General features: G+C 49.6%; 1 protein-coding gene across 2 annotated transcripts in view; it reads left to right on the plus strand.

Moving 5' to 3' along the window:
- Positions 1–3,756: 3,756 nt before the first annotated feature.
- The window catches only part of TMCC2 (transmembrane and coiled-coil domain family 2), a 37,429-nt gene continuing 26,235 nt past the window's right edge, over positions 3,757–14,950 (plus strand). The window contains exon 1 of one of the 2 annotated variants that reach the window (XM_058275082.2): positions 3,757–4,526. In XM_058275082.2, coding sequence (XP_058131065.1) covers positions 4,320–4,526 — 207 coding nt within the window. In that variant the 5' untranslated portion in view covers positions 3,757–4,319. Of the gene's footprint in view, positions 4,527–4,930; positions 5,580–14,950 lie in introns of those variants that run through there. The other variant, XM_004464752.5, reaches the window with a different exon arrangement.

The following is a 14,950-nucleotide window of genomic DNA, read 5'->3' on the forward strand; positions in this document are numbered from 1 at the left end:
CTTTGATAGGTACTGTTATTTCCCCCACTTTCCAAATGAGGAAACCTGGATCTAAAGAGGTTAGATAACTTGCCCTCCATCACGTGGTCAGGGATAAAAGAGCCAGGATTTGCCCCCATGCACTGTGACCACAGAACCTGAACTCTTAACTAGTATGCTACCCTGCCTGTCCAAAATAGAATATAAAGTATTAGCTGATTTCATGACATACACCACAGGCATTTTTGTTGGTGTGCATCATACCTTGCTAAATGTGTCCACAAAAAGGAAATTTGGCCTTCATGTTATATGTCTATGAAAATATAAGTCAGGGAAGCAGATTTGGCTCAATGGATAGAGTGCCCCCCGGCCACATGGGAGGTCCAAGGTTCAAACCCAGGGCCTTCTGACCCGTGTGATGAGCTGACCCACGCTTAGCACTGATGCGCACAAGGAGTGCTGTGCTACGGCAGGGGTGTCCCCAGCGTAGGGGAGCCCCATGCGCAAGGAGTGTACCCTGTAAGGAGAGCCGCGAAAAAAGTGCAGCCTGCCCAGGAGTGGTGCCGCACACACAGAGAGCTGACACAGCAAGATGATGCAACAAAATGAGACACAGATTTTGGGTGCCACTGACAAGAATACAAGCAGACACAGAAGAACACACAGCGAATGGACACAGAGAGCAGACAACTAGGGGGGGGGAGGGAAGGGGAGAGAAATAAATGAAAAATAAATCTTTAAAAAAAAAGAAAGGAAATATAAAAATCAAACTTAAAGCCAACTTCAATGTAGTATAGAAATGAGGAATGATTCAAAATAATGGTCTTTTTCCTTTAAAATACACACCTAATCCCACCCACTTTTCTTCAGCTTAGAGTCAGGTCATGAACATGTGCCAATATGTGCTCACCATTTGCTGGCCACTGCTTGCTGCCCAAGACTTGCCCTAGATTTGTGGGGCCCTTACACTTCTACACTTCTCAGGTGCAACACAGGCAGGAGGCACTAGATTCCTCTGCCTGACATATGGCATAAGGGGAATCTGCCCCCATGGGTTCTGTCTAGTCTTGCTGCTGTCTATGCAGGCATTTTGCCTTTCCATCATTGAAAATGCTAGAGGTGCAAAGCTTTGTGTTTCCACACTCTGTCTGATGCTGGATAGTGGGTGTGGGGGTGGTTCTACATTCCTAGCTCATCTTAAACCCCTGTTTTCTGAAAACGGAGCTGCCTGGTTTAGAAGGTAGTTGCTTTACTGAAGGAAATTCTTAACAACATAGTCTCTTAGAGAATACACATTAAAATGAGTGGTTGGAAGGGGAAGAAGATGGAACTGAGAGCCAGGAAACTCACAGACTCACAGGAATGTTGGAGGCTAGAATGGCATGATGGGAGTGAAAGATTGGTAAACTGTAAAATCCTTTAGAGAGCATCCCCATGACTCAGAGACTGAACGGCCCCTTCACAGTCTAAGCCAGTAATTCTCAAATTTTAGCATGCATCAGAATCACCTGTAGGGCTCGTTAAAACAGATTTCTGGGCCCACTGCTTATGATTCAGTAGGTCTGGATGGTCCCTGATAATTTTCATTTTGGTCAAGTTTCCAGATGATGCTGGTGCTTCAGTCAGGACCCTGCTTAGAACCATTGGACCAGGCTGCTGGATGGACAAAGCCCACCTTAGCCTCAATAGGCATGCAAAAGGCACTCATATGGGGTTATTATTACTAGGCTCCATGTCATGAGGACCCCAGCACTGGCTCTCTTCTGCCTCCAGTTTGCTCAGCACACTTTGGCTGAGTGTTAATGGGAAAAAAGAGAGAGCATTCCTCCACCTGCCATGAAGAACCTTTCTTGTTCAAATGATGCTCACAGTTTGCAAGGAACTCTCACATACATTATTGTGTTTAAATAGGAAGTACTTACCCCCCCACACACACACACACGCACCCCAGCATGGGGACATCACTCCTGGGGATGAGCCTCTCTGGCACTGAGGGATAACTACCAAGTGCCAACTAGTAATGCACCTGGAAAAAGACCTTCAGCATAAGGGGGAAATGGTAAATACTAATGAATTCTTATGGCTAAGAGATTTCAAAGTGAGTCAGAAGGTCATTCCAGAGGTTCTGCTTATGCACATCTCTGCAGGATCTCACTGACTGCCACAGTAAATATTGCCTCAAACAGTGGGACTCCCCGGGGTTCTCGAGACATCCAGACACTATAGACAGGGCAGACAGTTCTGGAGTTCTGAACTGTTCGTGCTGTCAGACAGTTCAGGCACCCTGCCAGTGGGCCTTAATTTGGAACTATGCTCCCCATTGTGACAGGGTTGGACTAATTTGTGGTTTTCCTACAAATGGCTCTTCTGCCCCTTCTACCTGAACCTTAGTTAGTACTATACTTGATAGATGTGTGTCCAAGAGACCTAAACCTTTGGTCTGTCCATGTGCCAGTTGGGGCCCTGAATCTCAGCAGGGTTGCAACACCTACTCTCCAGTTCACTGGATTCACCGAAGACAACAAACGAGGTGATGATGATGGACAGCGTCCATCCCAAGGAACAGAGAGTCTGCAACTGCAAGCGAGAGTGTTCCATTCATCTGCCCCATGAGATCTAAGCCCCTTCTCAATTAGAAGCAGAGTGGTCATCACCATTCCCAAATCTTCAAGATTGGGGAATAAACAATGGCTTAAAGTAGACTTACTATTATTCTACTATAGACTTATTGTTATTCTAACAATGGAAGAACTTTTATTGATTAAAGGCAGTGGCCACCTGAGGTTCTGAGGGGAGGGAGAGGGAAAAATAGGTATAATGAGGGGTATTTTCAGAACATTGGAGTTGTCCTGCATGACATTGCTATGACAGATACAGGCCATTATATATTTTGTCATAACTTAAAAAATTGCACAGGACAGAGTGTTAACTAACATAAACTATAATCCACTGTTAATGGCAATATATTTAATATGTGTTCATCAGTGGTAACAAATGTACCACACTAACGAAGGATGTTGTTAATATGGGACAGTGTGGGAGGAGGAGGGAGGGGGGAATATGGGAAGCCTCTGTATTTTTTATGTAACATTTATGTAAAGTTTCTTTAAAATAAATAATTTTTTAAAAATACAGGTAATAATAATTTAAAAAATAGAAAGTGCTTTTCAGTATCTGAGCCTAAAGGTAAGCAATGAGTCATGAAATAAGTACTAAGGTGGGGGAGGGGCGATGGGACAGACGCCCCATCTCCTTTGCAGCTCAAACTGTTAAGAATAAGTTTGTGAACTCCGACCAAGTACACTGGAGGGGATCGGTGTCACACTCATTGAAGGGATGTATATAATCTAATGTGCAAAGTTAGAGAAGAAGAAAAAAAGGCAGTAATGATAAACATACTTATTGTGCCTCCACCCCGCCAAATAAAACGAGTGGGTGGGGAAAATCCCAGGAGTGCCCACACTGAGAGGGTCCCTCAAGCATCTGCAACACTCGCGTCGCCCATCTCCCGCCGCCCCCCTCCTGCTCCGCAGCCCGCTCTCCGCAGTGCTAAAACGCAGCAACATCGCCTTCCAGACTTCTCCTGGGGGATCGCACAGTGCAACCAATCCTAAAAACGTCGCCTAGAGACGCCCCCTCCGCTCTTCGGGCTTCCTATTGGCTCGTTGCCGTTGTCACTCCCTCTTTGTCTCGCCTTGCCCCTCCTCGGCGGAGGCAGACGGAGGGGCGGGGTAGGTTGCGCGCTCGCCGCTGGGCTCGGGCGCGGGCCCCGGCTTTGCAGCAGGCTGCGCGGCGGCCCGGGGAGGGGGCCGGGCGCGGTGCGGGCTCCGCTGCCGGCCCAGGCGGGGCGGGGGCCGTGCGGCGGAGCCGGGAGCTGCAGCCGGCTCCGAGGGCGGCCGACGGGGACCTGCCCGGCTGGCCGTCCCATGCCCTGGCTCGCCCGGCAGCCCGGCACGCTGGGAAGGATGCGCTGTGCAGCCCAGCCTCCCTCCGCCCTGCCCATGCCTGAATCAGAAAGTTTGGGGGTCGGGGGCAGTCTTGCCCCTCCCCGACCAGTGACTGCTCAAGGACTCCTGCTGTCCGGCCTCGACTGTGACCTGCCTGCTACTCCTCAGGTCGTAGGGAACTATTCCAAGCTGTAACCAAGGCTCCCCTTCCTCGCCCCTCCCACATCCTCTTTTTAAAATATATACATATATTTTTTAATTTAAGAATTTACACTGCCTTCCCTTCCTAATACTCGAACGCCCCGGCCTCATTTCTGAGTGTGAGAGGGGGTGCGGTGTCCACCAAGACGGCGCGCTGGAAGGACGGATTCCCCTTGCCGACCCACATACACCATGAAGAGGTGCACATCCGACGAGCTCCAGCAACAGCAGGGCGAGGAGGATGGAGCTGGGCTGGAAGACGCTGCTTGCCACCTGCCGGGCGCCGACCTCCGGCCTGGGGAGGGCACGGGTGCTAACTCCGCTGGCGGGCCAACTTCAGATGTGGGTGCTGCCGCGGCGCCCAACCCGGGTGCCCGAAGCAAGCCTCCTGATTTAAAGGTGAGCGCGCATCCTCCCCCGGCAAGCCCAGCCAGCGACTTAGCGTTCGCCACCCCTCGCACAAGTGCTTTAACGGGATAAAAGTGACGGGGAAGGCGGGCGGAGGGCCGAGAGGATGAACGGCTGCTCGGTTAGAACCCTAAGCTGGACGTCAGGTACCATCTGTGCGTCTTTCAGCTACATTTCAGGCCTCTGGGTTTGTTCCCCATTATACAGCAGACGTTCTAGTGACTCACCCATCTGAGAAGACTGAATAATGTGTGTGAAGTGCTATTCGCAGACAAAGGGCTGGATGCTAACTAAAACGTTGACATCACTTTCCCTCTGGTAGGCTAGCAGGGGAAGAAAAATTGCCGTGTGGGAGGCAAACGGCGACCCTCCGTTTCCGTGGCTGAATTAGTTTCCTCCTTGTGGGTTCTTTGAGGACCTTCCTGGAGCTCAGTTTGTCCATCTGTGAAAGGGGGCTGTGGTTTCCTGCCGTTAGGTGGAGCCAGAGGTTAAGCTAGTGCTTAGAGATCTTTGACTGCCTGCCATACCAGCCCCCAGGGTGGAGAACTGACAGGTGGCTCAAGTGGCGCTTGGGTTGGTCTGGGGCCTCGGTTCAAGTTGCACACATGCTGAGCCGGCAGCTAGAACTAGAGCCTGAAAGAGCTTTCACATGCAGCTGGGAGTCGTTTGTTTTCTGGCGTGAGGTTGCTGAAACAATTGCTGAGCTGTGAAGATATATATCAATTAAAACAGCAGCCGAAATAAATAATGCACCTTTGGAGCTGCCACAGGGACTGCAGGCCCAGGCTTCTCAAGCCAGCTCACGAGGGGGCTGAGAGAGATGTCAGCCCGAGGAAGGAACTTAGATGCCTTGGAGACTGATGCCTCGGAGAGATTTTCTCTGGAGGGGTGCAGGGTCTGGGCTAGGGGAGGGGAAGGGACCAGGTTACGTTAAGTAAAGCCTGTATCCTATGGCAGCAGCCACTAAGGAGCTCTCCAGAATAAGCCAATGACATTCCTCGTTTGGTCTGAGCAGCTCAGAGTCAGGAAGCCACTGGGGCGCAGGTGAGTGTGCTCTTACCTATGTATGTTACCTGTCTGTGTTCCTTGGGGAGGGACAAGAAGGAAGACAGCCAGCTCCTTGTAGTGTGTACTTGTTAAAAATTGTGCTAGTTATTAAAATCTAACCTCTGGTTCTGCTGCTGCCCTTTTCAGAGGCTCAGGACTAACCTTATGTCTAAAAGATGAGCTCCATTGGGTAGGCTTGGCACAGGGAGGCTGCGTCTTAGTCGGGCTCAAGGTGTCTATCCCAGCTGTCACCCCTGAGCCTACTCTTTCGTCAGGAGGTGCAGTTCCTGTTTCAAGTGAGATGACAAAGGGAACAGGGAATCCTGATGCTGTCATGTGGAGGCACTGAGCCTTCTCTTATGGACTTCACCCTTGGTGTGGGCTGGTCCCAGTGAGTCTGGCCCCAAACCTTGGTTCCTTGACCAGATGGGAGTCTATGAGGGGCAGCTTTGGAAACCTCCCCACTCTCCAGCTCATAGATTGCAAGCCCAAGTAGAGACTGCTGGCTCCATTTATTCTCCCACCCCTGGCCCACCCCGCCACCTGCGCTCCCTTCATAAGGGAAGGTGGGCTGTTCTGGTATGGGGCCGCAGTGTCTTTGTCTCTGTGGATAAAGCAGCCTTAAGAAGCTTGTTCATCTCCACACTCCTCTATCATCTTTTCCCCTTTTTATGGCAATGTCCTCATTCCGCTCAGGGGCAGATGTAGCAGCAACTTTGCACTTGATATTAACTGCTGAACGTCCCTGAACCAAAGTTGCTATCAGGTGTGAGAATAGGAGCCACCTAGAGATAAAATACTCCTCGGGTTGATTACAGCCACTTGGACCAAGGCCAACAGTGAAGAGGAGAAGGCATAGCTCAGTGGGAGCATGGGAAACAAGCAGGGCCTTTTCCTGTTTATCTCTGTCAACTTCATCACAACATGTTTACAGGCAGGGACGTCAGAACCAGGTGCAAAGTCAGGGGCCGTTACAATCTGATCTGTTGTGTGGTCTCAGGAAAATCACTCAACTTTTCTGAGCCTCTTTCTGGAGAAAGGGACTAGGAATATTGGGGTGTGTTCCAACTTGTTTCCCAGGCACAGTTTTCCAACAATGGAAAAATTCCATCATTTTGGCTCTGGAATTGAGTAGAAGCTGACTGGTTGTAGATTTGATGGTGGTACCAGAAAGGAGCAAGTTTAATTTTTAACACCTCCCATCTCATATCTCTGTTTGGCCAGGGCAGAGCAGTGGTTCTGACTTGCTTTTGTTTTCATGCTGTAATTTGGAGATAGGTAACTTTTGGTCCCTTAGTCTCCGCTTCTATCTCTGTGACAGCTTCAGGCATTGTGCTGTGTTGATTTAGTGTGTTGGAGGAAATCATCTTTGAGAGAGGGACAGAATATAAGAGGCTCCATTTGAAGCACCTCCATGGAGGCTGGGGTGGGGAGGGATGGGGAAGAGAGAATTTTATTTTTTGCCTAAGAGAGCTGGATGATGCCTTAACTAGTGGCAGCCAGAGAGTTCAGGGGCTCCCGTGGCCTCCCCTCCATGGCCCTTCAGATTGGTGGAGCATCTTGCCCTGCACTATAAATTTCTACTGTACCTGGGATCTGTGGCTATGGGGTAGGAAGGAACAATGAAAAGAAAGAAAAAGCTAAGCAGTAACTGTTAAAAACTAATTAACAGAGGAATTATAAAACCAAAGCTAAGTAATAATCTGAAAATGGATGTTGTTCCTCAGGAGGCTCATGCAGATAATTTGAGAGCCTTCTCAGCTACTACAACACATCTTACTGACCTTCAGGGGAGAACTCTGGAGACACTCCTGCTATAGGAACCCAACAATTCAGGGTCACATCCCCAGGTACCTGTGGCTTGGAGTTCTGTTTAACTATTTGTGTTCATTTCTCGATTCATTTGCGGTCATCGTCTATTCCTTTGCTACTACCAGCTTCCACGCTGCCTTGGAAGAGATGCTGGAATTGCTGGCCACAGAGAGTACTGGCTGTTCAAAAGTACACCAGAGTTCTCCAGCAGGAAAACTCCGCTCCAGTGAGAATGGGAGGGCGAAGGAGCTTCGGGGGGAAATGCATAAAGAGACATAAAGCACATTTTCCTGTTAAAAAGACAGCATGGGATAGATATTTCTGAAGTCTGAGATGAGCGACTGGCTGCATATAAAGTAAGCTGGTTCTGTCTTGATGCACTGTGGAAGCCAGAAGGCAGGGGAGGAAATTGCCAACCTCCCCGCCTCTATGCATCCCGCTTGCAGCCTCACACATTCAGCCTTCCCTGAAAGGGAGGGTCTGGGTGTAGGACCAGAGCCTTCCCCTGGACTTCCCCCTGAGGTTCTCTTTCCTCTCACCCTGGCACCTGCTGCATGATTTCCCCAGGGACTTCTGAGCAGCATTCATCTTTTTCCCCTGAAGCAAAAGGAGGAGCTCTGAATTCCATTATTTCAGTCCTGATTGTGATTTTGACTCAAGGCTCATTTGGTTCACACCATACTCTGGTCTTCTTGCTTGCTTAGAGCAAAGAGCAGAGCTGAGGGAAAGTCACAGCTAAACCCTATGTGATTCTCCCTGCTGGCTCACAGACTTTACCCATGCCTGTAAGTGCCTCAGCTCCCATGAATGGCTTGTTTCTCCAGAGCCCCCTGGAGATAGGTTCTCGCAGTCAACAGATACTGAACACCTTCCATAGAAAAGGTGCCGTTTTAAATTGTGAAATATGGCATGCATATACAAGTGTCTGAAGACATTTACACAGTTTAAATAACAGTAGCAAAACAGACACCCCATCTACCCGCTATCAAGTCAAGAAATTGAACATTGATTTTCCCAAGAAGCCCCTGCATGCTAGTTTTTCTCTGCTTTTTGTTTGCTTGTTTTGTTTTATTTTAAGGCACAAGGTAAAACTTCTGGGTCTCAGTTTCTACACCTTTTTAAAATTTTTATTTTTATAGGAGGTAGTGGGGATCAAACCCGGGACCACATACGTGGGAAGCAGGCATTCAACCACTTGAGCTACATCCACTCCCCTCTAAACTGGAGAAGATGAGCTGCTTCATAGTGGGCCTAGGGCAGGGTTCTGAGAGGAGAATCTGGCTCTCCGTGGCCTTGGTGCATCGGGAGGCTCCTAGCTCTACTGTGGAAGTGATATGTTCCTGCAGTCTTGAGTGGGAGCCGGATCCCTGGGGTAGATTTCATGGTGGGGGAGGGGGAAGGAGGTCCGGAAAGGGAGGAGGGGACATGGATAGAACTGAAGTAGACCTAAGACCTTAGGTATTCCTCAGAAACAGGAAGTCAGTTCTTTGACAATAGGCACTGCCTTCACCTCCAGGGGAACTCCCAGTCAAACAATGAAATACTTGCAAGAAAATGGTGGAAGGACAGAAGTGTAAGAGTGCTTTGATGGGAAGCGGACTTGGCCCAGCAGTTAGGGCGTCCATCTACCGCATGGGAGGTCTGTGGTTCAAACCCCGGGCCTCCTTGACCCGTGTGGAGCTGGCCCAAGCACAGTGCTGATACTCACAAAGAGTGCCGTGCCACGCAGGGGTGTCCCCCATATAGGGGAGCCCCATGTGCAAGGAGTGCGCCCCGTAAGGAGAGCTGCCCAGCGCTAAAGAAAGTGCAGCCTGCCCAGCAATGGCGCAGCACACATGGAGAGCTGACATAACAAGATGACACAACAAAAAGAAACACAGATTCCCGTGCCGCTGACAACAGAAGCGGGCAAAGAAGAAACACGCAGCAAATGGACACAGAACAGACAACTGGGGGGGGGGGGGAAGGGGAGAGAAATAAATAAAATAAATCTTAAAAAAGAATGCATTGAGCATGCAATGTTGTCAGAAACATAGGAGTTAATCAGGAGAGGTGCTGGAGGAGGCTTTAGAGTGAGGTATTAAAGAAAGAGCAGAGTGCTAATTAGCAAACAAAAGGGAAAGGCTTTCTAAATGGGGAAGCAAGATGGCTAGTGTAAGTCTTTTTTTTGTTTGTTTCTTAGGATGTACCTGGGATTGAACCCAGGACCTTGCACATCGGAAACAGACACTCAAACCACTGAACTACACCTCCTCCCAAGTACAAGTGATTCTAGGGCCTGTGCCAAGCTTGTTTGACTGGAATGGGTGTTGCTCTCACAGACCTGTAAACAGTCAGGAAGACAGGGGCTGATGAAGAATACGGAGCTTGACTGTTTTATTTTGTCTTCACCTCCTGTGAGGTGGGCAGAAGGTTCTAAGGCCCAGGATTGCTCCCCAGTAACATTCACAGCAGCCATACATGTGCGCTCAGGAGGAATTGGTGACCAGTGGGAAAGCATGTGGCCATCCAGACTCTCTTATGCTGCCACAGGTTGAGTTCTAGATGAATTCCCAGCTGCCCTAGTTGTTCTTCTAGCGCTGTCTTGCAGACTCAGCATCTGCGTATCTAATTGTGTCTTAACTGCCAATACCATTAACAAGAATCTCTCCCTTGACAAGGAAGTGAAACATCCGACAGAACTTGAATTTGGGGTTGAAGTTTAAAAAAACTGTGGCTATCAGGGACTGGAGAAAAAGGCTCAGGTGGTTCCTCAGTAGTGGCTTTAGAGGCCAGTTCTCAACTTATCTCTATTTTCATCTCTCTTCTGAGAAATGGCATTTCTCTTGGAAATCCCCCTAGGCTTGGTGGTGCATTTTTTGGAATGAGGTCATGGCTGGACAAGGTCCACCTTTATCAGCCAACACTTAAGTCTCTCTTTGTGTTAATAAGTTAGAAACAAAACTGTTGAGGGACAGCAGGTGTGTTCTGTGACTTTTGTTAGAAAAACAGTTTTGACTTTCAAACCCAATGACTGAAGGCTTCCTTATTCCAGCCTCGCCAAGTGCGTTACGTCTACCTTGGACAACAAAGCTGGGTGTGAGAACAGGAGCTTCCACCGCCCTCCCTAAGCCATTTGTGAGAACAGTAAACAAGTTCAGGCCTCTTGGTCTGTGTCCATCTCATTCCAAGGCAGCTCAATCTTGGCAGTTACTAACATGATAGATGGAGCCGAGGGTTTAAGCCGCAGCAAGAAGGAGCTGGGTTAGACACAAGAAAGAGCTGCCTGTTTGAGCATTTTAAGTGTTGGAAAAGATGAAATCTTTGGAAAAGCTAGTTGTCTGAGGATTAAATCACCTTTCTCAATGGTTATTGTAGGCTTGGATGGCTCCCCTCCAAAAGTAAACGAGCATATAATGAAATATCTTAAAAATACCTTTAATATTTTAATATTTAAAATATCATGTTTGTGTTGAAGTCTCTGCTGGGTCAAATTAGGGATACAGAGGTTTCTAGACCTGACTCCTTCCCTCCAGTTGCTCATGTTCTTACTGAGGAATCAGCCCATAAGCAAGTGAAAAGTTGGATAACAGTTTGAGAGAGCTGTAGAATCAATGTCACAAGGTAGTACACAACTAACTGAAATGAGTGATGCAGATAATGAGCTTCCCTGAAGTTGAGAGCTGGGGTGATCACAGCAATCCGGGGTGATCAGAGAGAGGGTTTTATGGAGGAGTGAGGCGGCCAAGGATGGGTAGGACAGGATGGGTGAGGCAGAGAGAGGGCACACTGTGCAGGCAGCTTTAATAAAAACCATCTCTGCCGGCGTGGGGGCGAGTCTGCCTAAAGAATTGGTGGACAAGGTGATCTTTCACCAACTTACATCGGCTCCAGGCAGAATTCTTGAAGCGATAATGGGCCAAGAAATTAAAATGAAATTTGGGAAGGAAAATCATTTGCCCCTGCATTGAAGTCTGTTTTTTAATGTCAACTGTGATGCTTTGGAAGAAAAAAATGATTCCAAAAATCTTTCATCACTGTGTTTCCAATGGAAACCCCAGCGGGCCTGAGCAGTTGCAGCTGTTCACTCTTCTCTGTCACTGTGGTTGTCAATGCCAAACCTGGGGTGATGGTTCCTCTCCCATCCTGCCTGCCCTCCGCCCCATCCCCCAAAGCTGCTTCTGGGCAACTGGAGACTTCCTCCATCTACTTTGTATCCTGAGAGCAAGACTCTGTGGGATTTTACAGTGATTCGCTCTCTAATGCCGGCCCTGTTTCCATAGAGACCCTATAAATAGAGGAACGTTGGCGACCCAGGTTCACCAAGGCTGCGAGTGACGGTGACCCAGGCACCCCACCCACCCTTCGCTGCTGAACCTGCAGTGGGGCCCCGGGCGTTTCAGACCCAGGCAGGAGGAGGGGAGATGTCAGTGGCCTGGGGATAACGAGCTGCAGGGTGGTGTGGCTTTTTACAGTCCTTCCCTCTTTTCTGGGAGCTGTGGAGGACACGGGGACCTGTGGGTATTAGAAGCCGCCTGTTTTCCAGGCAGATGGTATCAAAGTCACTGTTCCCCGAGGCGTTTCAGCTTTGGCCTCCTGCAGCTGTGTTGGCAGAATTTGGAGCAAACTTCCCCTTTGGGGGACCCACACCCATGGAGGAACAGCTGAAGCCCGACCGTTCAGAGACCACAGCCTTCTCAGGAAGGCTCTTTTGGAAGCCGCGTAGTGCCCGCTTTCTTCTGGAGTGGACAGTGGCACCAAAGGAGGCAGGGTCCTTCCAGGCCTTCGGGAGAGTTCCGGGGGAGCAGACAGCCTCGCTCACTGCCTGCCCGGGCCCGGGCACCAGTGCCAGGAGCCGCCCTCTCCCGCTGCCGGCCAGCCTCTGGGAACTGCCAGGGAGCTCTTCTTGCTCTGTTCTTGTGGGTCGTGAGGGCTCTGTTTGGGCCCCAATTCTAACTCTGAAATGCTTTGGCTCTTTCTTCTTAATCTTGGCTGAGTTTGGCCACCAAAATGATTTCTGGCAGTTGGGGAGAAGCAAAAGTCAATGTGGAAAAGCAAGTGACATTTAGTCCCTGGAACCTGCTAATTAGAGCAGGTGGTACTCTCTGCTGCGTTGGCGGCTAAGTTCCCTCAAGCTAGTCTCCATGGTTTTCCTCACTTCCAAAACGTGTAGCTGGTTGTGTGTATGTGCTGAGGTTTTTTGTTTTTTGTTTAAAACACTCACCACGTTATATCAATACTTGTTAGCCATCTCCTCTCTGACACACACAGGCAGAAATACAGAGCCAGCCCGGCCCGTGTGTCAGCCTGCTGGCCCTGCCTCTTCTTCTAAGCTAGGAAAAACCCCTGAATTTGGAGCGTGCCCCCTCCCTTATTCTTTGACTTCTTCTTGTTCCGTGTCCCCTCCTCCTGTTCCTCCTGTGGACACTAGCAGATTCCCTGGTGCTTCTGGGGAGTTGCCCCTGTAGTCACACAATCACAGTCCCTGACTTTGCTTCAATGCAGAACAGACGAGGAGGTGAAAAACAAGACCCACGGTGGTTAAGGGTCTTGCCCAATTCCTGTGCGTGTGGGCAGGTCCACCACTGTAGTTCAGGGGCCCTGACTCCCCCAGACCCAGTTTAGCCACCAAAATCTTTTTGTTTATATATATATTCATTCTATTAAAGGAGTAGTAAATTTTCAGAAAGATCATGCAGAAAATGCAGAGTTCCCATATAACTGCCCTCCATTAACACCTTGCATTAGTGTGGTACATGTGTTAGACTTGATGAAAGAATATTATTAAAATTATACAGTTGCCTAGAGTCCATGGTTTGCATGAGGGTTTCCTGTATTGTCCTGTCCAATGCCTTTGTGTTTTGTTTTGCTTTTAATTTTTATTGTAGTCTTAGCTATACCACCTAAAATTTCCCCTTTTGTTTCAGTTCTGGGACAAATGTAAATCTTTAGTGTAGTCTTGGAGTCAGTATGTGGGTCAGTGAAAACCAATTAGGCTAGAAGTTGGGGATCCACCTGTGTGGCTTGGATAATCCACTTAACTGTGCTGTGCCTCAGTTTCTTCGTCTGTGAAATGGAGTTACGGATACAATGAACTGTCAAATCCTTCCTGAGGTTACACAAGAGTCAGGCTGGAGTGGCAGCATGCGTCGAAAAGCACTTTGAAAATGCTGTTATATAACCTTTAAAATAAATGGGCCTAGGAGTTTAGGATGCCGAGCAATATGGCGGACAGCAGTGGCGCTGTGCCTCCCCCAGGAGCTCCACCGAGTTCTAGGATGAGGGAGAGGAGGTGCCTCGGTGCCCCAGGACCTCTGGGGCAGCCTTGGTGAGGTACTGCTAACTCTTTTCACCTGAGTGGATTTAGAAGACGAGCGTCAGTGCTGGACGGAAGCCAGTTTAGGAATGGGGGCAGGGAGAGGGGGCACCTGGAATAGGATGCTAGGAAGACAGTTGGTTATATGGGATGTGACCATTTGGCAGAAGCCGCTGGGCCAGTGCCAGGGCCAGCAGGGCACAGCCATGCCTGGAGGGCCGTCTCCTGTCAGCAGGCGGGAGGTGCCCTGGTGCACGCCCTGGCTCATCCTGGTCTTGAGCCTCCTGATCTCACCTGCCTCTGAGGCCTCCATCCCTCCCTGAGAGGTTCTGGGGCGCCTCGAGGGCCTGCCTCCGCCGACCTGGAGGGGAGAGCTTCCGGGATGACCCAGGTCTGTGGAGTCCATCATCTCCTGGGCGCCCAGAATTAAATTCTTAGGGAGGGATGGTGACAGCCCCTATTACCTCCTCTAGAAATGGAAATGCAGGGAAGCAGACTTGGCCCAGTGGTTAGGGCGTCCGTCTACCACATGGGAGGTCCACGGTTCAAACCCCGGGCCTCCTTGACACGTGTGCAGCTGGCCCATGCGCAGTGCTGATGCGCGCAAGGAGTGTCCTGCCACGCAGGGGTGTCCCCTGCGTAGGGGAGCCCCACGTGCAAGGAGTGCGCCCCGTAAGGAGAGCCGCCCAGCGCGACAGAAAGTGCAGCCTGCCCAGTAATGGCGCCGCACACATGGAGAGCTGACACAACAAGATGACATAACAAAAAGAAACACAGATTCCTGTGCCGCTGATAAGGATAGAAGCGGTCACAGAACAGGCAGCAAATGGACACAGAGAGCAGACAACTGGGGGCGGGGGGGGGGCTGCCGAGGGGATAGAAATAAATAAAAAATAAATCTTTAAAAAAAAAAAAAGGAAATGTTGCTGTCGTTGCTATTGTTAGTGTCTGGGAAAATCAAGCGAGATAATGCAGGAGAAGAAGCTCCTTGAAAACTGTAAACGGTTAGTTTGCCATTGGTTGGTTTACTTGGTCTGTGCAATGGGTGGTGTGAGGGCACTGCCTACTTCTGAGGACTGTGAAGAGGCGGGGAATGGAAATCCTCAGTCGCTCTACAAATATGTGGTGGCGGAGTTATTTACATCCAATGTAAGTACAGCTGTCTCCACAGACCAGTGCTGAGGTGGGAAGAACAGGAAGAGTAGGGTAACGTATTTTAGGAGATCTAAGGGAAACTTGTTCTTGGTGTCTGCATGGTCTA

Source organism: Dasypus novemcinctus, chromosome 13 (genome assembly GCF_030445035.2).
Source record: "Dasypus novemcinctus isolate mDasNov1 chromosome 13, mDasNov1.1.hap2, whole genome shotgun sequence".
Lineage (NCBI taxonomy): Eukaryota > Metazoa > Chordata > Mammalia > Cingulata > Dasypodidae > Dasypus > Dasypus novemcinctus.